The 23,665-nt window shown below is 44.0% G+C and overlaps 1 protein-coding gene across 3 annotated transcripts in view; it reads left to right on the top strand.

Moving 5' to 3' along the window:
* Positions 1–2,009: 2,009 nt before the first annotated feature.
* The window catches only part of sh3pxd2b (SH3 and PX domains 2B), a 54,733-nt gene continuing 33,077 nt past the window's right edge, over positions 2,010–23,665 (top strand). For all 3 annotated transcript variants that reach the window (XM_024393534.2, XM_024393533.2, XM_024393532.2), the window contains exons 1-3: positions 2,010–2,393; positions 7,468–7,548; positions 22,190–22,265. In XM_024393534.2, the coding sequence (XP_024249302.1) occupies positions 2,322–2,393; positions 7,468–7,548; positions 22,190–22,265 (229 nt within the window). In that variant the 5' untranslated portion in view covers positions 2,010–2,321. The remainder of the gene's footprint in view (positions 2,394–7,467; positions 7,549–22,189; positions 22,266–23,665) is intronic.

The raw sequence follows: 23,665 nt of genomic DNA, 5'->3' as shown, positions 1-23,665 counted from the left end.
AACTGAAATTTGCCAGATACACACTTTTTCCCGAAACCCAAATACTGATGACCTAATCGGTGATGACAGAAACCCTCTCTTCACCCAGTGACTTTGACCACATCCCTGGCACCATAATTTGGGAGAACGGGCTCGTGGTAATGACAGGAGCAGCTTCAGTGGAATGGTATGAAATACATCAAACACATGGTTTCCAGGTGTTTGATGCCATTCCATTTGCTCGGTTATTATGTGCTGTTCTCCCCTCAGCAGCCTCCACTGTATGGATTAGTCTTGTATTCGTCTCTATTGTCCTCCCATGTGAGTGAATAGGCCTGTACAATTGCAATTCTCCTTTGCACCAACAGAGAGCACTAAATAACAAAATGTTCCAAGATGCAGTATTCATAATGTACCACAAGATGACGCTACATCTCAACACAAACCATCAGTCTGAACAGTTTTACAAAAATAGGTCACCCATGGCGACATCATTGAAAGTATGTTAAATCTTTTTACCTTTATTTAAATAGGCAAATTAGTTAAAAAGAAATTCTTATTTACAATGACGGCCTACCCCAGCCAAACCCTAACCAGGGCGACTCTGGGCCAATTGTGTGCTGCCCTATGGGACTCCCAATCACGGCCAGTTGTGATACCGCCTGGAATCAAACCGGGGTCTGTAGTGATGCCTCTAGCACTGAGATGCAGCACCTTAGACCGCTGCGCTACTCGGGAGCAATGGCCTACTACTTGGATGGGACTGTAAATTAACAAACAAGAAGTCAAACACACTTAATTGAATAATTGTTTGTTTTTCTGCTAACTTAAACATTTGTGTCTTTCTAAATTAATTTGTGTTCTTCCATGTACATTTTTTTTATATAAATAAAAGGCAAAACATACACTCTTTATAATGCGCACTTTCTGCACATCTGATCAATGCTTACCCGAATAGGAAGACTTTTGAAAGGGTTACAAAAACACAGTCTCTATCACCGTCAATAAGGATGCCACTTCATCAACTGCTTGTCCTTATCCTTTGTACTACCTTCTGACACAGTCAACACAATAAACACGGTATTCTTAGCTCAGACGTTATGTTGTGTATTTACAGGGTGAGATTTGTATAGACACAATCCATCTGTTGGTGACACACAGCTCGGTTGCAGCTTGAGAGAGTGACTCTGTTTTGGCTCACCAGCACAACCTTCAAGGATGGCTCATTCGTATCCAATGACGTGTCACCTATATTTAATGATGACAGAGACAAGAAGACCAGGCAATGATGTCGAGTGACAGATACGAGCATTGGGTTTCTACGCCATGCTGTTTGTCCAGAATTCTTGTGAACACGAGGGAAAATTGCCAGGCATGTGTGGTATGGCATTCTTGAAGTTGTGCCTTGCTATGAAGCCATTGGCTGATTCTTTAGGATATTTATCGTTAACAGTAATGTGATATGGTTTACGGTGGGATTTTACATTTTTTTAAATACACATTTTTAGTCATTTAGCAGACACTCTTATCTAGAGCGACTTACAGGAGCATATTATAATGTTTACAATATAAAGTCATTTCACATAATACATTAATCATCGGGTGGCAGGTAGCCTAGTGGTTGGAGTGTTGGGCCAGTGAACGAAAGGTTTCTAGATCAAATCCCCAAGGTAAAAAGGGTTAAAAAAAAAAAGTTAAAGGCCTGTTAACTGTATGGTTATATAGTTTACTGTAATAACTATAGTTATAACAGTAAAAGCTGTTTATTAGTTCAAATCTGTCTCCTTCCCAAAGCGTTGGGAACAATTTCACTTTATAAAGAAGTATGATTTACTGCCGGACTGTATGACTGACTAACGCACCGATTCTGTTCCAAAAACGTTTCGTTTGTTGAAAAACGTTTAGCAACATAACCCGTTTACTCCAAACGAAAACGAGAGTTTCTATTGGACAAATTCAAGTAGGTCCCTCCCCATTTACTTCCGTTTGGTTCTTAAACGGCAATCGGTTTCCGTTGCAGGACGTAATGAATACACCCATTTCATGTTGTGGAAACCTTCCCGTTGTCAAATTAGAGTCGGTGAGCTGGGATAGACTGGGAGTTTGGTTCAGAGAAGGTCAGACATAGCCTACTGCCTGCCGGACAGGGCAAGAAGAGTAAAGACTGAATGTGGGACAGGAAATCTGACGTGAACCATCTACGAAATACTATCCCAATTGTTTCATCCAGCAATCAAGGATCTGACGAATGACAAAGGTTGGCTGCGTAAACTTTGGCATTCAGGTCTGATCGTTTCTAAACCGGCCTGTTGTTGTTCGTGGAGGCTCTGAAAGAGAACATCATGGCAAGGCGGACTGTGCACGAAGTAACAGTTCAAGATGTACAGAAGAGGAGAAATCCGAACAAACACTATGTAAGTCAAAAAGTTTTTTTTTTCAGGAGAGGGCCGACCACGTCTGTATATTGTAGGAATGTATGTGCCACACGTATTATCTTCGATAACATTTATTGTTTCGATAAAGTAAAAACAAAGAGAGTATCGAATTACATTTGACCAAAACAGTCGCTGGAAGAAAAAATTACAGTGCGACCATGTTGCATGCATCTAAAGAAAAGTGGAGTGAGTGGTTAGGGAGAGGTTTAGCGTTTAAAATGTCCAATTTATTATTTCTTTAGAGACCACATGTCAACATCTGGAAATAACCGAGCACCAGGCATGCGCTTTTTCTCAGACTCTTGGTGTTGTTTGTTTTAATTTCCACTTTATTAGGCTACTGTAGTAAAATAATGTTACTATTATAAGTTGTTGGTTTGGTTTCTGATAACTTTTGCACACTTGGAATGTAGTCTACACCTGGTTATAACTTTATTAAATATTAAAAAACACACGACCAAAATTGAAAACAGTTATTTCCAAAACTGCTGCCACATTATTTTGTTATATTACTATTACAGTAAACTATAAACAGTAAAAGTATATGCAGTATGCTGTCGGAGGAACGATAAGGTCACCAGTGAGGTTCGTAATGCAGTCCAGGGCATGATTTTTTAAATATTTTAACCTTTATTTAACTAGGCAAGTCTGTTACGAACACATTATGAGGTATAGGTGTATGTGTAGGATAGGTGTATGTGTAGGATAGGTGTATGTGTAGGATAGGTGTATGTGTATGATAGGTGTATGTGTATGTGTGTATAAAACCTGACACAGACCTTTCAAAACATCGCGAAGGTAGCCTTCGAATAGCTGTCATAGATTTTGATTGGTCTAATGTCTATTTCAGAACTGTTGAGAGAACCATATATCTGAAGCAGAGAAGCGATGCATGATTTGAGTTACAGTGTGATTGTTTGTGTAGTCCATCCTGATGAGGTAAAACATCGATACAGTTACATATCGGTATATTATTTTTAAATTATATATCATATCGTTTTACAACTCCAGTATTTTTCCTTCATAACTTGTTCTCCATCTTCTTTTTAAACTGGGAGCTGAAAATCGAAATGCAATCAAATCACATTATCGAATTACAAAACATAGAATCGTGAGAATCGCAAAACATAGAATGTTTGCACCTAAGTATCATGATAATATCATATCTTAAGGTCCCTGGCAATTCGCAGCCCTACTGCCTACCAGGCCTTCATGCTCACCTATAGGCTACACACTGTAGTAGAAAACCGTGACCTCAGGTATTGGTATTTGTTGACCAGGAAGCATACTACTCACTCATCTATTCTCAAGGTCATTGTTAGCTCAGAGTACACAAAGCCTTGGCAGAATGTTTGAACAAGGAATGCCCTTCTGCACACTTCTGTCCAGGACAGAGAGCAGAAGCAAGACATGCAGTTTGAGACTGTCTGGCATGAAGGTCCAGCCCATTTTTGTTTAGTCTTGACAACAACTTGTTGTGTTGCTCACTTCCATTACAATATTACCTTATACAAATGGACAGTAGGCTTACTACAAAATTCCTGAGCCATCAGAATGATAATGAGAATGCCTTGTGTGCAGACTGCAAAACATGAGGAAGCATGCTTACAATATACAGTATTCTACTTTCTGATGGTGCTGTGATCAGTGCATCCCAAGAGTGTTTTTGTTGCTGTATCCAAGCATCCAAGCCACCTCAGGGTTTCTGTTTTGAATGATCTCTAATGCACAGTGAAAGGGTTAGGAGCGGAGTGTGGGCTGAGGCAGATGGAAGAATGTTTTCTTATTTCGATAACCACTCCTCAGTCTCCATAAAGGGTTTGAGTTTTTTGATGTATGATGATGATGTTGATGACTGGTTACGTCGTACAAAAGTGCCCAGTGAGGTGCAGGATATAAAGATCTTGAGCTCCTGTGTCTCCTTCATCTGCTGGTTTACTGGTTGTGTGCCCTGTGTTGAGCCCTGTGTTTAGCATCTCCCACAGCGTTTCGTCTCCTACAGGGAGGGCAGGGAGTTGGGCCAGGCCGAGCTGGCCCGGCCTGGGACAGAGGCCAACAGAAGCACTCAGCCAGACACAATCAGTGTGGAGTTTCCGTCCGATAACCTCCCAGATTCTCTTTCTCACTTTAGAAAAAAGAAAGTGTTTGTTGCACTTGTATGTCAAGCACCAACAGGCCATTATTGAATGTTGACAGCCTGCAAGATGTTTTATTTTCATTCACTGTCGGGTTAGTACTTTGATCTTAGGGTGGGTGATGCAAAATATGTTATATTTACCAATGGTTGGTTTCACTGATGTTACAAGAAGAATCCACAGTATTTCATGGCACCCCTAAAGGCATCAGCATGCTGCAGTTCTGCTATCGCCTAGCCAAACTCGGCGAAACAAATGCGTGTGCTGATATACTCCCTTTTAAAAGACCTTCGCTAAAAAAATTGGGAAAACAACGGCAAGAGTACTGTTTGTCCATTTTGAGATGCCATAGCCAGTACACACTTCCTCAAAATAGTCAGCATTATTCTATGATAGTTCTAGAAATCTGTCATTAATTTAGACGTTTTTTGCAGAGGAGATCTTAGTCATGCAATTTCACATCTAACTAAGATGTTTGGTGCAGTATTTCTCAATGATAAAATGTACATGAAAACAAGTCGTCTCTTGTTGAATGACAAAAAAACATTTTTTTTTTAAAGTATCCCTACTGTTGACCAATCACCAACGAAGGGGCAAAAACTTTGGCTACTGACTTCGGCTTGCCTCAAGAAAAAATGTCAGCCAAAGTTTAAAACGAACCAAAACCTCACAAAAGGTTGTAATAATATATGCACAAACTCTTCCGAACTGTTTTGTATGGGAAGCATGCAGACGCCTTAAATGGAAAATACAGTTGGAATTAAGGAAACATACTGATAGAAACTTCAGGACAAAGGAATGGTCAATTTGCCTGTGTTTTTGAATCTGAAAAAGCACAGTATTGACTCATGTAGTGCAATGTTCTGCTGTCACACACTGGTGGTATGTCATACAGTGCATTCAGAAAGTATTCAGACCCCTTGACTTTTTCCACATTTTGTTACGTTACAGCCTTATTCTAAAATGTGTTACATATTTTTTCCCTCATCAATCTACGTACAATACCCCATAATAACAAAGCAAAAACAGTTTTTTTGAAATTTTTGCAAAATAAAAACCTGGAAATATTACATTTATATAAGTATTCAGGCCCTTTGCTCAGTACTTTGTTGAAGCGCCTTTGGCAGTGATTCAAGCCTCAAGTCTTCTTGGGTATGACAGTACAAGCTTGGCACACCTGTATTTGAGGAGTTTCTCACCTTCTTCTCTGCAGATCCTCTCAATCTGTCAGGTTGGATCGGGAGCATCGCTGCACAGCTATTTTCAGGTCTCTCCAGAGATGTTCGATTGGGTTCAAGTCCGGGCTCTGACTGGACCACTCAAGGACATTCAGAGACTTGTCCCGAAGCCACTCATGCGTTGTCTTGGCTGTGGCTGTGTCAATGTCCTGTTGGAAGGTGAACTGTCGCCCCAGTCTGAGGTCCTGAGCACTCTGCAGCAGGATTTCATCAAGGATCTCTCTGTACTTTGCTCCGTTCATCTTTGCCTCTTTCGATCCTCCCTCGATCCCAGTCCCTGCCGCTGAAAAACATCCCCACAGTATAATGCTGCCACCGCCATGCTTCACTGTAGGGATGGTGCCAGGTTTCCTCCAGACGTGACGCTTGGCATTCAGGCCAAATAGTTAAATCTTGGTTTCATCAGACCAGATACTCTTGTTTCTCATGGTCTGAGAGTCTTTAGGTGCCTTTTGGCAAACTCAAGGAGGGCTGTCATGTTCCTTTTACTGAGGAGTGGCTTCCATCTGGCCACTCTACCATAAAGGCCTGATTGGTGGAGTGCTGCAGAGATGGTTGTCCTTCTGGAAGTTTCTCCCATCTCCACAGAGGAACTCTGGAGCTCTGTCAGAGTCACCATTGGACTCTTGGTCACCTCCCTGACCAAGGCCCTTCTCCCCCGATTGCTCAGTTTGGCTGGGCGGCCAGCTCTAGAAGAGTCTTGGTGGTTCTAAACTTCTTCCATTTAAGATTGATGGAGGCTACTGTGTTCTTGGGGACCTTCAATGCTGCAGACATTTTTTGGTACCCTTCCCCAGATCTGTGCCTCGACACAATCCTGTCTCTGAGCTCTACGACAATTCCTACGACAATTGCTCTGACATGCACTGTCAACTGTGGGACCTTAAATAGACAGGTGTGTGCCTTTCCAAATCATGTCCAATCAATTGAATTTACCACAGGTGGACTCCAATCAAGTTGTAGAAACATCTCAAGGATGATCAATGGAAACAGGATGCACCTGAGTTCAATTACGAGTCTCATAACAAAGGGTCTTTCTGTTTTTTATTTTTCTACATTTGCAAAAATTTCTAAAATCCTGTTTTGGCTTTGTCATTATCGTCTATTGTGTGTAGATCGATGAGGGAAAAATGTTTTTAATACATTTTAGAATAAGACTGTAACGTAACAAAATGTGGAAAAAGTCAATGGGTCTGAATACTTTCCGAATGCACTGTATGTCTATTGTCCATGCATCCTTTGCAAGACGACAATTGTGTTATCCCAATGCGTGAGTAGTAGACATGATCTTTTCCTTTTACACAGGAAATTATGATCTCACGGTGTGGGAAGGAAGTGATATCATATGAAAGGATGTCAGATCCATTCTGTAGAAAATGGTTGACATGACACCAAATTGAACCACACAATGTACCTAGTAAATTAATTTGTCTACCCTTGAATCCACGTCATTATGGACTAGGTGTGACCATGAATCAGAAATGGAATCATCAAGGGATTTCACCTTTGAAGCTATTATGGGTTTAACAGCATATTGAGGTTATTACACTGTTACCATGAATATATGGTTCCATTTGAATTAATATGGGTCCTTGTCGTCACACCTATGCAGTAATAGTAACTATATGCTCTGTAAGAGTTAAAGGTTTTAAAGGTAACCCCTTTTGTTCTTTCTATCAGGTTTACATCATCAAGGTGTCTTGGTCTGATGGTAGCACTGAGGTCATCTTCAGGCGCTACAGCAAGTTCTTCGATCTGCAGGTGAGTTGGGAACAGCTATGGGAAAACAACTTAAAGTACAATCATACATGCACACTATATGGCTGCATTTTAAATGGCACCCTATTCCCTACATAGTACACTACTTTCTACCAGAGCCCTAAGGCTATAAGCTGGGTGGTTCGAGCCCTGAATGCTGATTGGCTGACAGGCGTGGTATATCAGACCGTATACCACGGGTATGACAAAACATACATTTTTACTGCTCTAATTACGTTGGTAGCCAGTTTATAATAGCAATAAGGCACCTCGGGGGTTTGTGGTATATGGCCAATATACCACGGCTAAGGGCTGTGTTCAGGCACTCCGCGATGCGTTGTGCCTAAGAACAGCCCTTAGCCGTGGTATATTGGCCGTATACCACACCTCCTCATTTCTTATTTCTTAAATATACCATTGTACAGGCCTACCAATAGGAACACAGTGTTTGTGCCTGGGTCACTGAACCATGTGATTTTGGTAATTACCTGCATATGAGTCGATTCGGAAAATGAACTAATGGAGCCCGAATAAGCTGAATGTTGATTTTAACAGATAACCACAAAAATAGAATAGAACGTCACACAGGCAGTTTACTGCATGTGGAGGGAATCTCAGAGTTTCAGTTCCTTTTTCTGTGGCAATTGATCTCTGTTAAATATATCATCAATATGACTACTTGGTGTACATTGTGTCAGATGGTCTGAGTGTAGATTCATGTAAGCAGGTAGGCCAATTGGAGATGCAGGGTCATATTGAGTCAGTGTGTAATATTTTTAAAATGGGGCATTCTCTCGTATGCTTTTCAGCTGCTTCCTTCTCTATTTAAAGCTCTGGGTGGGCTCTCAGAGTGGCATGTGAAATTCAGATAACCCTTATGATTACACCAGATCACATCTCCTGGTTTGGCCCATTGGTTTGGCCCATTGGTTTGGTCCATTGGTTTGGTCCATTGGTTTGGCCCATTGGTTTGGCCCATTGGTTTGGCCCATTGGTTTGGCCCATTGGTTTGGCCCATTGGTTTGGCCCATTGGTTTGGCCCATTGGTTTGGCCCATTGGTTTGGCCCATTGGTTTGGTGCTGGTACATGAAAAGGGGAAACAGTTAATTTATCATTCATTGAAATGGGCTTATGTCAATTCCTGTAAAGCTGTGTGTCACGCCCTGGTCAAAGTATTTTGTGTTTATCTTTATGTATTTGGTCAGGCCAGGGTGTGGCATGGGGTTTTTGTAATTGTGGTGTGTTTGTCTTGGGGTTTTGGTGGTGGTATTGGGATTGTAGCTTAGTGGGTTGTCTAGCAAGGTCTATGGCTGTCTGGAGTGGTTCTCAATCAGAGGCAGGTGCTTATCGTTGTCTCTGATTGGGAACCATATTTAGGCAGCCATATTCTTTGAGTTTGTCGTGGGTGATTGTCCTTAGTGTCCTATGTGTACTCGTTGTTAGTTTGCACCAGATAGGCTGTTTCGGTTTCGTTTATTGTTTTTTGTAAGTTCGTGTTTCTTTTGTTATATTAAACATGGATCGCAATCGACACGCTGCAGTTTGGTCCGACTCTCCTTCATCACCACTAGAAAACCGTTACAGAATCACCCACCACCAACGGACCAAGCGGCGTGTCAACAGGCAGGAGCAGCCGAAAAAGGAGATGCTCACCAAGGATTTCTGGTCATGGGAGGAGATCTTCGACGGGAGAGGACCCTGGGCTAAACCAGGGGAGTGTAGCCGCCCAAAGGAGCAACAGGAGAAGAGGCAACAGAGGCAGCAGCAGCAGGAGCAGCAGCAGCTACAGTGGGAGAGGTTGCACCACCTGGAGTTATGGACATGGGAGGAGGAATTGGACGGTAAAGGACCCTGGAATGAGCCTGGAGATTATTGTCGCCCCAAAGCCGAGCTGGAGGCAGCAAAAGCAGAGAGGCGGCATTATGAGGAGTTAGCACGGCAGAGCGGATGGAAGCCCGAGAGTCAGCCCCAAAATTTCTTGGGGGGCTTACAGGGAGTATGGCTATGCCAGGTAGGAGACCTGCGCAAACTCCCTGTGCTTACCGGGGGCTGGAGAGACCGGGCAGGCACCGTGTTATGCTGTGGAGCGCACGGTGTCTCCAGTGCGGGTGCACAGCCCGGTTCGGTATATTCCAGCTCCTCGTATCGGCCGGGCTAGAGTGGGCATCGAGCCAGGTAAGGTTGGGCAGGCTCGGTGCTCAAGAGCTCCAGTGCGCCTGCACGGTCCGGTCTATCCAGTACCACCTCCACACCCCAGCCCTCCGGTAGCAGCTCCCCGCACCAGGCTTCCTGTGCGTGTCCTCGATCCAGTACCACCAGTTCCAGCACCACGCACCAGGCCTTCAGTGTGCCTCGCCTGTTCAGCGCAGCCAGCGCTTTTCTCCTCTCCTGCGCTGCTGGAGTCTCCCGCCTGTTTAACGCAGCCAGAGCCTTCCTCCTCTACAGCGCTGCCGGAGCCTCCCGCCTGTTCAGCGCAGCCAGAGCCTTTCTCCTCTACAGCGCTGCCGGAGCCTCCCGCCTGTTCAGCGCAGCCAGAGCCTTCCTCCTCTACAGCGCTGCCGGAGCCTCCCGCCTGTTTAGCGCAGCCAGAGCCTTTCTCCTCTCCTGCGCTGCCGGAGTCTCACGCCTATCTAGCGCTGTTAGAGCTTTCCTCATCTCCAGCGCTGCCGGAGTCTTCCGCCTGTTTAGCGCAGCCAGAGCCTTCCTCCGACACAGCGCTGCAGGAGTCTCCCGCCTGTTCAGCGCAGCCAGAGCTGCCAGTCTGCATGAAGCAGCCAGAGCTGTCAGTCTGCATGGAGCAGTCAGAGCTGTCAGTCTGCATGGAGCAGCCAGAGCTGTCAGTCTACATGAAGCAGCCCGAGCTGCCAGTCTGCATGAAGCAGCCAGTCTACATGGAGCAGCCAGAGCTGTCAGTCTACATGAAGCAGCCCGAGCTGCCAGTCTGCATGAAGCAGCCAGTCTACATGGAGCAGCCAGAGCTGTCAGTCCGCATGGAGCAGCCAGAGCTGTCAGTCCGCATGGAGCAGCCAGAGCTGTCAGTCTGCATGGAGCAGCCAGAGCTGTCAGTCTGCATGGAGCAGCCAGAGCTGTCAGTCCGCATGGAGCAGCCAGAGCTGTCAGTCTGCATGAAGCAGCAGCTGCCAGTCTGCATGAAGCAGCCAGTCTACATAGAGCAGCCAGAGCTGCCAGTCTGCAGCCAGAGCTGTCAGTCTGCATGGAGCAGTCAGAGCTGTCAGTCTGCATGGAGGAGCCAGAGCTGTCAGTCTACATGAAGCAGCCCGAGCTGCCAGTCTGCATGAAGCAGTCAGTCTACATGGAGCAGCCAGAGCTGTCAGTCCGCATGGAGCAGCCAGAGCTGTCAGTCTACATGAAGCAGCCCGAGCTGCCAGTCTGCATGAAGCAGCCAGTCTACATGGAGCAGCCAGAGCTGTCAGTCTGCATGAAGCAGCCAGAGCTGTCAGTCTGCATGGAGCAGCCAGTCTGCATGGAGCAGCCAGTCTGCACGGAGCTGTCAGTCTGCACGGAGCTGTCAGTCTGCACGGAGCTGTCAGTCTGTAAGGAGCTGCCAGTCTGCAAGGAGCTGCCAGTCTGCAAGGAGCTGCCAGTCAGCACGGAGCCGCCAGAGCGGTCAGTCTGTAAGAAGCCGCCAGAGCTGTCAGCCTATATGGAGCAGCTAGTGCCGCCAGTCTGCCCAGCGCCGCCAGTGCCCCCAGTCTGCCCAGCATCGCCAGTCTGCCCAGCGCCATCAGTCTGCCCAGCATCGCCAGTCTGCCCAGCATCGCCAGTCTGCCCAGCATCGCCAGTCTGCCCAGCAGTCTGCCCAGCGCCAGTCTGCCCAGCACCGCCAGTCTGCCCAGCGTCGTCAGTCTGCCCAGCGTCGTCAGTCTGCCCAGCCCAGCACCGCCAGTCTGCCCAGCGTCGCCAGTCTGCCCAGCGTCGCCAGTCTGCCCGGCGCCGCCAGTCTGCCCGGCGCCGCCAGTCTGCCCGGCGCCGCCGGTCTGCCCAGCCAGTCTGCCAGACTCTTCCAGATCTGCCAGTCAGCCAGACTCTTCCAGATCTGCCAGTCAGCCAGACTCTTCCAGATCTGCCAGTCAACCAGACTCTTCCAGATCTGCCAGTCAACCAGACTCTTCCAGATCTGCCAGTCAACCAGACTCTTCCAGATCTGCCAGTCAACCAGACTCTTCCAGATCTGCCAGTCAACCAGACTCTTCCAGATCTGCCAGTCAGCCAGGATCTGCCAGTCAGCCAGGATCTGCTGAAACCACCAGCCAGCCAGGAGCTGGTAGATCTATCTACCTGCCTGAGCTTCCTCTCACTCCTGAGCTTCCTCTCACTCCTGAGCTTCCTCTCACTCCTGAGCTTCCTCTCACTCCTGAGCTTTCTCTCACTCCTGAGCTTTCTCTCACTCCTGAGCTTTCTCTCACTCCTGAGCTTTCTCTCACTCCTGAGCTTTCTCTCACTCCCGAGCTTCCCCTCAGTCCCGAGCTGCCTCGGTCCCGAGCTGTCCTTCAGTCCCGATCTGTTCCTCAGTCCAGTGGGGTTCTGGGTGAGGACTACTAGGCCATGGTCGGCGGCGAGGGTGGACTATCCAGGGACGAAGGGAGAGGGGACTAAGACATTAAAGGAGTGGGGTCCACGTCCCGCGCCGGAGCCGCCACCATGGACAGACGCCCACCCGGACCCTCCCTATTGTTTTGAGGTGCGTTCGGGAGTCCGCACCTTAGGGGGGTTCTGTCACGCCCTGGTCAAAGTATTTTGTGTTTATCTTTATGTATTTGGTCAGGCCAGGGTGTGGCATGGGGTTTTTGTAATTGTGGTGTGTTTGTCTTGGGGTTTTGGTGGTGGTATTGGGATTGTAGCTTAGTGGGTTGTCTAGCAAGGTCTATGGCTGTCTGGAGTGGTTCTCAATCAGAGGCAGGTGCTTATCGTTGTCTCTGATTGGGAACCATATTTAGGCAGCCATATTCTTTGAGTTTGTCGTGGGTGATTGTCCTTAGTGTCCTATGTGTACTCGTTGTTAGTTTGCACCAGATAGGCTGTTTCGGTTTCGTTTATTGTTTTTTGTAAGTTCGTGTTTCTTTTGTTATATTAAACATGGATCGCAATCGACACGCTGCAGTTTGGTCCGACTCTCCTTCATCACCACTAGAAAACCGTTACACTGTGGCTCAGACTGCAAGCTGGCTGACTGTTTATGACGGTGGCTGGTAGCGTCATCTTCTGAGAACTAAGGACTGTACTGCATACAAAATGCAACACACCCTATCACCTGTAAAGTGCCCTTTTGACCAGAGTCCTACACTCATGTCAAGGTACTATCTGTAGGAGAGCCCTTTGAAGAACCCTTATGGCTGCATGTAGAAACCTTTTGGTAGAACACTTTTGGGTTTCATGTAGAATCCTTTCTACAGAGGGTTCTACTTGGAACCCAAAACGGGTTCTCCTATGGGGACAGCTGAAGAACCCGTTCGGAAACCTTTTTTCTAAAAGTGTAGGTCCAGGTCCAGAATAGTGCACTCTCTAAGGATAGGGTTCCATTTGGGACACAGCCTGGACAGTGAAGGAGTGATGAGTCATTTCATCTGGCTACTGCTCCTTTGACGGTACTGACCCACCTGGATGCATCTCTCTGAGAGCCTGCCATGGTTGCTGTCTGTTGGTAAGGACATAAGACCAATGGGCTGAGCCGGTCTAGAATAGTGCTTCTCACTGTGGAACACGTCACCTGTTTGGCTGCGTCAATACTGGACTCCTCTGGTGTTGTAGTGCTTTGTAAAAGATACCAAATCAAAATATGATCTCATGACTCACAATGAGGAAAACTATTCACACACACACACACACACACACACAATATCCCTGTTCCTCCCTTCCTCTGACTCTCCCTGGGTCGTCATCGCTCACTCTTCTCTGATGTCACTGCTGTCCATCCTGCAGGAGACAGCCTTTGTTTGAAAGTAATGTTCAGATGAACAGATCGGCTGGCAAACAAAGAACGATGACATGATCTTACGCCTCAATATAATATATAACCACAGAGACTGGTTGTCTCTTGCATCCCATCAATAGAGGCTAATGCTGTTGGCAGACTTATGGCTGTCTCTCCGCATGCAGGCCATAGGTCTGGGTTGATTCATGGTGCTGTGTTTGTCTTGTCCACAGTTCACATAGCTACAGTACATATGCCGATGGGGCCTAGTGGAGTCATCATAATGCAGTCCTCAGAGATTTTGTCATAGTTAAAAGTATTAAGTTCCAAATTCTAGCAGAGAATACATTTTATTGAGCTTCTCTGTTAGTCATTGAGTCTATAAGACATTGAGGGAAGACGACAAAGACAGACAGGCTGTTATTATGACTGGTCTAGATGTCGCCTCACATTCTGTCTACTTTAATCTACCTGGTCCACTGATGGCAGCTGATGAGAGCTGTTACCAGTTGGTGAGGGCGTAAAACAACTGTAACATAGTATTAGGCCAACTGCATCAAATGGAGCCGCGCAAACAACCTCTGCACGTTGTTGTTGACTCCTCTCTAATTACTAATGCAGAGTTAGTATTTGTCTTTAGATTCCTAGACTTGAAGCCAGAACAGTTTCGTGAGCCATTTGAGATACAGTAGAAATGGAAACACAGGGTAGCCTCAACAAAATTGCATGCAAATTTCATGATGTTAAGTACCTTGAACCAAAATGACTGATGCATTGCTTTGAAAAATTATGGAAAATACAGAGACTCTGTTTCCATGGCACTAAGTACTGTTTCCATGCTCTACATCTGTCCACGTTGGACTTAATATGCCCTATCCTTGTGTCTAAATTCCAAAACCACTTTCGAATAGATAGAAACTCTTATTCCTATGCATTGGTGTGATGTAAAGCAGATACTTGACTACTGTCTTCCTCAACTCACAGCTGTCACATATTTTCCACATGTGGTAATCGAGTAACAAAACCCTTTTAATGTGGAAAGAGGGCAATCCTCTGTTGAGATCATAGGGCTGCCTGTTGTGAGCAGCGTTTTGCACAAAAGCTGAAGAGGCTCTTATTCTCTGGTGCACAAGAATTTGCTGGACCCTATTGCAATAAACTGGATCCCATGCTATAATGTTTGATCTGGAAACAATTAGACATAACATATGCCTTGACTTAGAAAATGCTGAACAGAAGATATGTGCGTCTGTAAATATAGTACATAGCAGTACTGTGCACTATGGAAATGAATGTAAATAAATGTAGATTTGAAGGGAAATCCAGCAGTTGACAATTGAGTGGTTTTTAATCCTGCAGGAATGCTTTGGAAAGGGAAAAGGAGGGTTCAAGGACAAAATCCATGTGGAAGACTTGTTCAGTATATGCATTAGTATGACTTGCCCATAAGCTAGCCTAGTAAAATGGCAAAGCTTATACACCTTTTCAAAATGAATTAAAATGAATTCAATTTCCTGGTATAATTTGAAGACAATAACCAAGAAATCCAATAGGGTATTATATTCTCCTTGACATAGAATATATCATCCATAGACAGATAGGCTAAACCTTGGACTTTTTACTTCAGTAGGACAAATGAGATTGAGTAGTATCTTAATTCGCTCCACTCTTTTCCACCTAGCTGGCTTACTGGTGTCTCCTGCCTTTGTTTATGACTATTGAAGTTTTTTTTAGGCAATGTCTGTCCAGCCGTCACTATACCAGACTTGAAATGTGGGAGTTTAGTTTCACTGCTCAGTTTTTTCCCTTTTTATATTTAATTTTCTCCCTTTTTAAAAAAGTGTTTTGAAAACCATGTGCTGAGCCAGCACATTGCTTACAGGGCAGACCGACGCAGTGGCAGGAAATGCAAGTCTAAACGAAGGCTCCTCACCTCACATGCTCTCTGTTGACATTGCTCAACAGCTAAGGAGAATGTTTTCACCAATTCCTATTGAAAACACATGATGTTGGTCTTTTTCAGTGTGATTCACTCATTTATACCAATGTTTTCCAAAGCCTTAATATAAAATAACTCAAGTAAAAGTAAGTCACCCAGTAAAATTCTACTTGAGTAGAAGTTTAAAAGTATTTGGTTTAAAATATAAATACGTGTCAAAAGTAAATGTTATTGCCAAAATATACTTAAGTATCAAAACTAAAAGTATAAATCATTTCAAATTCCTTATATTAAGCAAACCAGATGGCACCATTCATGGAGAGCAACGGTCCAACATTCAGACATCATTTACAAACTAAGCATGTGTGTTTAGTGAGTCCGCCAGATTAGAGGCAGTAGGGATGACCAGGGATGCTTGGTTGATAAGTGCGTGAATTGGACTATTTTCCTGTCCTACCAAACATTCAAAATAAAATAACTTTTGGGTGTCAAGAAAAATGTATGGAGTAAAAAGTACAATATTTTCTTTAGGATTGTAGTGAAGTAAAAGTTGTCAAAATATTAAGTAAAGTACAGATACCCAAAAAAACTACTTAAGTAGTACTTGAAATTATTTTGTACTTAAGTACTTTACAGCACTGGAAATTCCAGAAAGAGATGTGGTTGTCGGAGGAGGCCTTTAACACTTATTCAGGTCCTGTTTTGAGAGGGAGACTCAGATCCAGAGAACAAAGGCCTTTGTGTCTGAGACTGACTGATGTAGTCACAGAAGAGGATATGAACCAGACGAATGATAGCTGTCCATCGCAAATTAACTTAGTCTCTGACCAAACAAGAATTTGCTGCCCAATTAATTAATTTGATGCAAAATACTTATTTTAAGTCGCTCTGGATAAGAGTGTCTGCTAAATGACTAAAATGTAAGCTTAACTGTGTATCCCTTTATTCTGTTAGGTGTAGTGATGGAGGAGTCGTGTGATGATAACCCACCGTTACTCCCCTGGCTGTGATGTCATACCTCCCAGCAGACATCACACCTGGGACCCTACATTCTTTGTGGTTTCCTTGTTTACTCATTAATGTATTAGTCATTAACAGCCCTCTTTTTCGTCTGAATTAGTCAGCTAGCTAGATTCATCAATGAAAATACGTGGAATAGATGTCTGTGCCCAGTCCATCACAACTAAAGTTAACAGTACCTCAGTAGGCCTACCATTGCCAAGAAAAAGTCTGTCAAATGAAGTCAGTATTTACTATTGTGTTGCTAGAACCCATTAAACCCATTCTCAAGTCATTAATGTGAGAGTTATGTGTACATGATGTAACTGGCTGTCTGCAGCAGAGACGAGGCTACATATTCACCTTAGTCAGATGGCTGTCCTCATCTGAGACATCCGCTCTGATTACAGGCCATAGACAGGGTGTTGGAGCGATGGTAGAGAGACAGAATCAGTTAGGGTGTGGCTCCCCGCTAGACACATGGGAACAATTACAGCGTGTGTGGGGGTATTCTCTGTCTCTGTCTCTCTCTCTCTCTCTCTCTCTGTCTCTCTCTGTCTCTGTCTGTCTGTCTGTCTGTCTCTCTCTCTCTCTCTGTCTCTCTCTCTGTCTCTCTCTCTCTCTGTCTGTCTGTCTCTCTCTGTCTCTCTGTCTCTGTCTCTGTCTCTCTCTCTGTCTCTCTCTGTCTCTGTCTCTCTGTCTGTCTCTCTGTCTGTCTCTCTGTCTGTCTCTGTGTCTCTGTCTCTGTGTCTCTGTCTCTGTGTCTCTGTCTCTGTGTCTCTGTCTCTGTGTCTCTGTCTCTCTCGCTCTCTCTCTGTCTCTCTCGCTCTCTCTCTGTCTCTCTCGCTCTCTCTCTGTCTCTCTCGCTCTCTCTCTGTCTCTCTCGCTCTCTCTCTGTCTCTCTCGCTCTCTCTCTGTCTCTCTCGCTCTCTCTCTGTCTCTCTGTCTCTCTCGCTCTCTCTCTGTCTCTGTCTCTCTGTCTCTCTCTCTCTCTCTCTCTCTCTCTCTCTCTCGTCTTAAAGTAAAAGGACGATCTGTGAAAAAAGGCCTCTGCCTCTTTGTCATGTGTAGTCAGTCAGAGGTCTTTTCCCTCTGTCTTCTCTTTGTTCGACAGAGGAAGGAGTAGTGTAGCTGGAAGTTTGATGTAAAGCTTGGATCAATCAGAACCTCCCCTAATTGCCATCTACAGGATTGGTATTCTTAGTTCCCTGCTGATCTTCTCCTTTTTTCTTTTTTCTGCACTAGTCAGTTCTTCTGTTGCTTTTGTTGGGTCACATTTGTAGAAATAGCTCAGTACATTTTCATTCCACGTCGTGGATATTATTGGGATATATAATGATGTAGTTTAAAAAATATAATTAAGATGTACACTTCAGTTACAGATGTAGGATCTTAATTTGACCTACAGTGCATTTGGAAAGTATTCAGACCCCTTGACTTTTTCCACATTTTGTTACATTACAGCCTTATTCTAAAATAGATTGCATGTCAAATATATATATATATATAAATAAATCCTCAGCAATCTGCACACAATACCCCATAATGATAAAGTGAAAAAAAATGTTTATAGATATATCTTAGCAAATGTATACAAAGTATAAAGTATTCAGACCCTTTGCTATGAGACTCGAATTTGAGCTCAGGTGCATGCTGTTTCCATTGATCATCCTTGGGATGTTTCTACAACTGTGGTAAATTCAATTGATTGTACATGTCTATATATAAGCTCCCACAGTTGACAGTGCATGCCAGAGTAAAAACCAAGACAGGATTGTGTCAAGGCACAGATCTGAGGAAGGGTACCAAAACATGTCTGCACCAAGAGCACAGTGGCCTCCATCATTCTTAAATGGAAGAGGTTTGGAACAACCAAGACTCTTCCTAGAGCTGGCCACCCAGCCAAACTGAGCAATCGGGGGAGAAGGGCCTTGGTCAGGGAGGTGACCAAGAACCCGATAGTCACTCTGATAGAGCTCCAGAGTTTCTCTGTGGAGATGGTTGTCCTTCTGGAAGGTTCTCCCATCTCTGCAGCACTCCACCAATCAGGCCTTTATGGTAGAGTGGCCAGATGGAAGCCAGTCCTCAGTAAAAGGCACATGACAGCCCGCTTGGAGTTTGCCAAAAGGCACCTAAAGGACTCTCAGACCATGAGAATCAAGATTCTCTGGTCTGATGAAACCAAGATGTAAATATTTGGCTTTAATGCCAAGCTTCATGTCGGGAGAAAACCTGGCACCATCCCTACGGTGAAGCATGGTGGTGGCAGAATCATGCTGTGGGGATGTTTTTCAGCGGCAGGGACTGGGAGACTAGTCAGGATCGAGGCAAAGATGAACGGAGCAAATTACAGAGAGATCCTTGATGAAAGCCTGCTGAGAGGATCTGCAGAGAAGGTTTGGCAAGCTGGTTGTGTCATACCCAAGAGGACTCTAGGCTGTAATCCCTGCCAAAGGTGCTTCAACAGAGTACAGGGTCTGAACACTTATGTAAATGTGATAATTCAGTTTTTTTTATTTTCAATAAATTAGCAAACATTTCTAAATACCTGTTTTTGCTTTGTCATTATGGGGTTCTGTTTGTAGATTGATGAGGGGGAAAAAACTATTTAATACATTTTAGAATAAGGCTGTAACCTAACAAGATTTGGAAAAAGTAATTGGGTCTGAATACTTTCCAGAGCAACTGTATATTGTTACAGTAAAATAATATTTTGTCCATTATGTTGCTTGATCGATCGGTGGTTAGGCTATTAGCTGACAAAAAGTAGGCTACCTAAAAAGTGCAATACTGTTAACGTAACCGTGTGTTAGTGTGTGTTTTCAGTGAATTTACAGTATGTAAATCACAAAGCTCATCTGAACATTCGGTTCAGGAACAAACTATTTATTAAGCTCCTACATGTGTTTAATGATTGTCAGTTGGAGCATATATAGAATTCTGCATAATAATTGACTGGGTTCATGACGGCGTTTGCGTCTCTCAAGAGCTTTCATAGATTATTCACGTAATAAACATGTTTACATCTGATTTAGTAGCCACTGGGCATTTGGGACATTAGGTGGAGCTTTAGTTTCTGGAGAGATGAAGGGTTGCATATTGTAGGAAAGCATAGAGGAGAATTATGGATATCGAATGAGGAGGTGCAGGAAGTAACAATGTTGACAGTAAAGTAGTCGTGTAAGCAGGTAGAGCTTAATGTGATGTTAAAGTGAACAGTCAGTGATGTCATTAGTATAGTCAACAGACATGGTGCTATTACTTAACCATGATTGCAATCATGAGAGGGATATAACAGTACTGATAAATCATGTCAATAATGAACATGGTATAGAAGGTGCTTTTTCCTCTGTGACTGAAACATTCTTCACCTCCTTGATATCCATCCTGTCTTTGCCAAACTGGATCCAAAGTATTGGAGCACTCTGCCATAACATTACTCTTACCTCACACGCCTTCAGTGCTCTCCCTTCTCTGCTTTCTTTGGCTTCAGTCACCAACAGACTGTTATGGTTTCTTTAACTTCCACCGACAGCCATTTGCATTGTGACTATAGCTTTATGTTGAGTTAATTTGCACAGCTGCATGTAGACTGCATTGAGGTCAAGAGCTCTCTGCTGGTGACTGGTCCAAAGCCATACTGCTGAGTGTCATAGCAACATTATAGCACTGTAATAACAATGAGTTATATTATAGTACTCTCTGTTGCAAGGTATGACACGTGTTACTGAGAAAGCTTTACAGCTAAATGTACTGTATTTTAACTGGTAGTAAGGCCAGTAGTAAGACTTGTTAGAGAATCAGAGGAAATGCTCCTTCTCTGTGCAAGTCAGATACAAGCCCTTCTAAACAAGCCCGAATCCACCCATCTATTTATCCAATCTCGACTCTGTATGGACAGGGCTCTACGCTGACCCTTTTTTACAAGAAGCATGTGTGCACGCACCTAAGTTGAAAAATGTAGGCGCACACAAATACATTTGGGATATTAAAGCTCGAATCCTTAATTTTTCTAGGTGCTCCAAAATAAAAATGTCAGGTCGCACCGCAATATGCAAGTAAAATGGTCGCTCTGTGGAGCCCTGATGGAGAAGACAGGCCCATCATATGCCAGTGTTTCCATATGATGGGCCAGTAGTAATTTTCCACGAGTGCAGGAACCAAGATGCTCTAAACAGACTGTTTCAACATCACCAGCCCTACTGGCCAATCAGATCCCTGCTTGCTACCCACATCATCAACCTAGTTGAATCATTTTAACTCTAGTCTGTTTGTTTGTAGAAGACGGAAAACAAAAACATGAATCTAGTATTTGTGAGGTCTGTCTCTAATCTATTCTCCAACACAAAGTGAATAATTCCCCCCCACCCGGCCAGATATGTTTGGTTTAGTTAGTAATAAGTATGGAGTATGTATGCCGTTATTTCTTGTCATAAAAACCCAGTTGGTTCTGACACTGACATTCCACTCTAAGTTTAATATAATAGGAAATGAAGAACATTCCTCTTATCTGGCAGCACGTTTGTTCTCTTTGACCCCACTCTGGTTCTGGAGTACAGCCTCGCCGTCACGGCAGACAGATGCCATTATTCTATCAGATTGATGTTAATGTACTTTTTTTTTATTTTTATCCAGGCTAGTCAATTAAGAACAAATTGTTATTTACAATGAGGACCTCAGTCACTGGCCTCACTATAGGGTGGCTGTCTTTCCCAGGACCTCTTCATTGACATTTCTCTGTATGCAGAGAAAGAGCGGTGTCCCTTAGACCTTTTCTCTTTATGCTCCACGATATTTGACTTGTAGTTCTGGGTACTAGGCTATAGGCACCTGTGGCGGCAGGTAGCCTAGTGGATAGAGCATTGGGCCGGTAACCAAAAGATTGCTGGATCGAATCCCCGAGCTGACAAGGTAAAAATATGTTGTTCTGCCCCTGAACAAGGCAGTTAACCCACTGTTCCCCGGTAGGCTGTCATTGTAAATAACAATTTGTTCTTAACTGACTTGCCTAGTAAAATAATAATATCAGTAGGTATGTAGAACAGTTTTCAGCTACTTTCCTCTTTTTAATTTATAGACATTAGAAGTCATCATACAGGAAGTTCAATAAAGATTTTTTCTGAAGCAACATTGTGCAGAACCCCTCAAAACGGCAAACTGCCGCTTATGGTAAACGTGAACCACCTGGGTTCTGTTGTGGTGGGCCAGAATGCAGAGCGTAGTTGATGGGTTGGCTCAGTCAGCAGGTTGGCCAAGAGTGACTGGACTGAACACTCCTCAGTGCGTTGTTGCTGTGCTGAAAGAGAAGGAAGGAGAAAGGGCTTCAAGTTCATTGGTTGACACACCCAGGTGTCTTTTCACTCGCCTCCAGCTGCCAATAGAATACAGCTGGGGCCTGGAACTTAAAACAGACCTGGGGGAGGGGGAGGTTATTGGCTAGAGTGTAGGAAAATAACCTATAGCACTGTGGTGGGATCACTGGGAGACAGAGAGAAAGCGGCACACTGGGCTTTAAAAGGAGAAAATATATATTTTTTAAATTCACTATGTCAGTGGGCCTTTGCTAACAGGCCACGAAGCATATGTAGCCTAGCTACCTCAACCAAGACGAAATAACCATCTGTTGTGTGGATGTCTTATCATTGGCAGAACCAGTCCTTTTTAGGAATTGCTGAATTGTAAAAATGTACAACCCTCTCCCTGCCCCATGCAGTGATGTTGTGTGATAGCATGTGTTGTTTAACTCCCTGTGTTGTTGCCACTGTGCTTTCAGATGGAGCTTCTGGATAAGTTCCCTGTGGAAGGAGGGCAGAAAGACCCAAAGCGGAGAGTCATCCCTTTTCTACCAGGTAAGAGTGCAGCCCTTTCCATGACTAAAAGAGACACATTTGACCTCATGGGTGGAATGTTCTTAAAAATATATATAATTTCATAATTAATTTAAAAAAATAATGTTTTAATTATCCGGTGTTTCAATGTCAAACAGTTTTGTTATAATTCAGTCTTCTGTGATGTATATAAAGTGTAATATTGAGATGCAACTCAACATTCTATACATTTCAACTCTATATCCGACATGGTACAAGTGTCTTCTTTTTGTTAAGCCCATAACCATGAGTCTGAGGTGTATACTTTTGTTTCAAAGTAGTTTGTTTAAGACTACCACGAATCAGTCTGTGACCCTGATTTAGCTCACTACAGGAAAAGTTTAAACAACACACTGCTACTGACTGACAGTCCCAGCTCATGTGGTGCCGTCAACCAAGCAGCAGAGTTAACAGAGAAGATGAAAGTAAGAGCTGCTACGTTGCACCCTGTGAAATCCACACCTCTCATGAGCTCACTATTTCCCTTACCGAGCACGGTTTTGTTTTTCCGTTTATATACTGAATGGCAATTTTGTAAATTGCTATTCGTTTTAGTTCCTCCCTCCAATACTGTCCATCGAACACACTAAGCAGGAGGGGCCCAGATTGAATTAAGACTGGACACACGTATTAGCAACTCTTGAAACAAGGCCATTTAGTGTCTCATGAGAGTAATCCATGTGAGGCTTATGGGGAAGCCTCACATGGAGGTCTAGGACTGTAGAACTCAGAGAGACCGAGAGGGAGACGGGGGAGAGAGAGAGGCAATGAGGGGAGGAGACTAACCAGGGAGACTAGACCACATTACTCCCACAGTCTTTTCTTCTCCTCCGTTGATTCATATATTGTTGTAAATGCTTTAGACATGTATATTCATTGCTCATACATCTGTGAGAAAAGATTAATTCTGAGCACTCAAATCCCAAATGAAATAAAATTGTATTTATCATCATAAACAACAGGTGTAGTCTAACAGTGAAATGCTTATTTACTGGCCCTTCCCAACAAAGCAAAGAGAAGGAAAAACAGAAATAAAAAGAATAACACATCAATTGCTTGGCTTTATCCACAAGGTACCGTAAACAAGTCGATGTGCAGGGGTATGAGGTAATTGAGGTAGATATGTGTATATATAGGTAGGGATAACTAGGCAACAGGATAGATAATAAACGGTAACAGCAGCGTATGTGACGTTTCAAAAGGGTCAATGCAGATAGTCCGGTTAGCTATTGGTTAACTATTTAACTAGCCATTTAGCAGTCTTCTGGATTGGGGGTAGAAGTTCAGAACCACGTTTAGGTTCTTTCTGTATTCTAAACTCCCACTACTTCCATTCCCACAGAGTAGACGTCAACATCCAGGCCTGCTGTTTTAAGTTATGT

This window comes from Oncorhynchus tshawytscha, linkage group LG30 (assembly GCF_018296145.1).
Source record: "Oncorhynchus tshawytscha isolate Ot180627B linkage group LG30, Otsh_v2.0, whole genome shotgun sequence".
NCBI classification, from domain to species: domain Eukaryota; kingdom Metazoa; phylum Chordata; class Actinopteri; order Salmoniformes; family Salmonidae; genus Oncorhynchus; species Oncorhynchus tshawytscha.
Note: the sequence above shows the minus strand (reverse complement) of the source record. Positions and strands in the feature narration are given on the sequence as shown.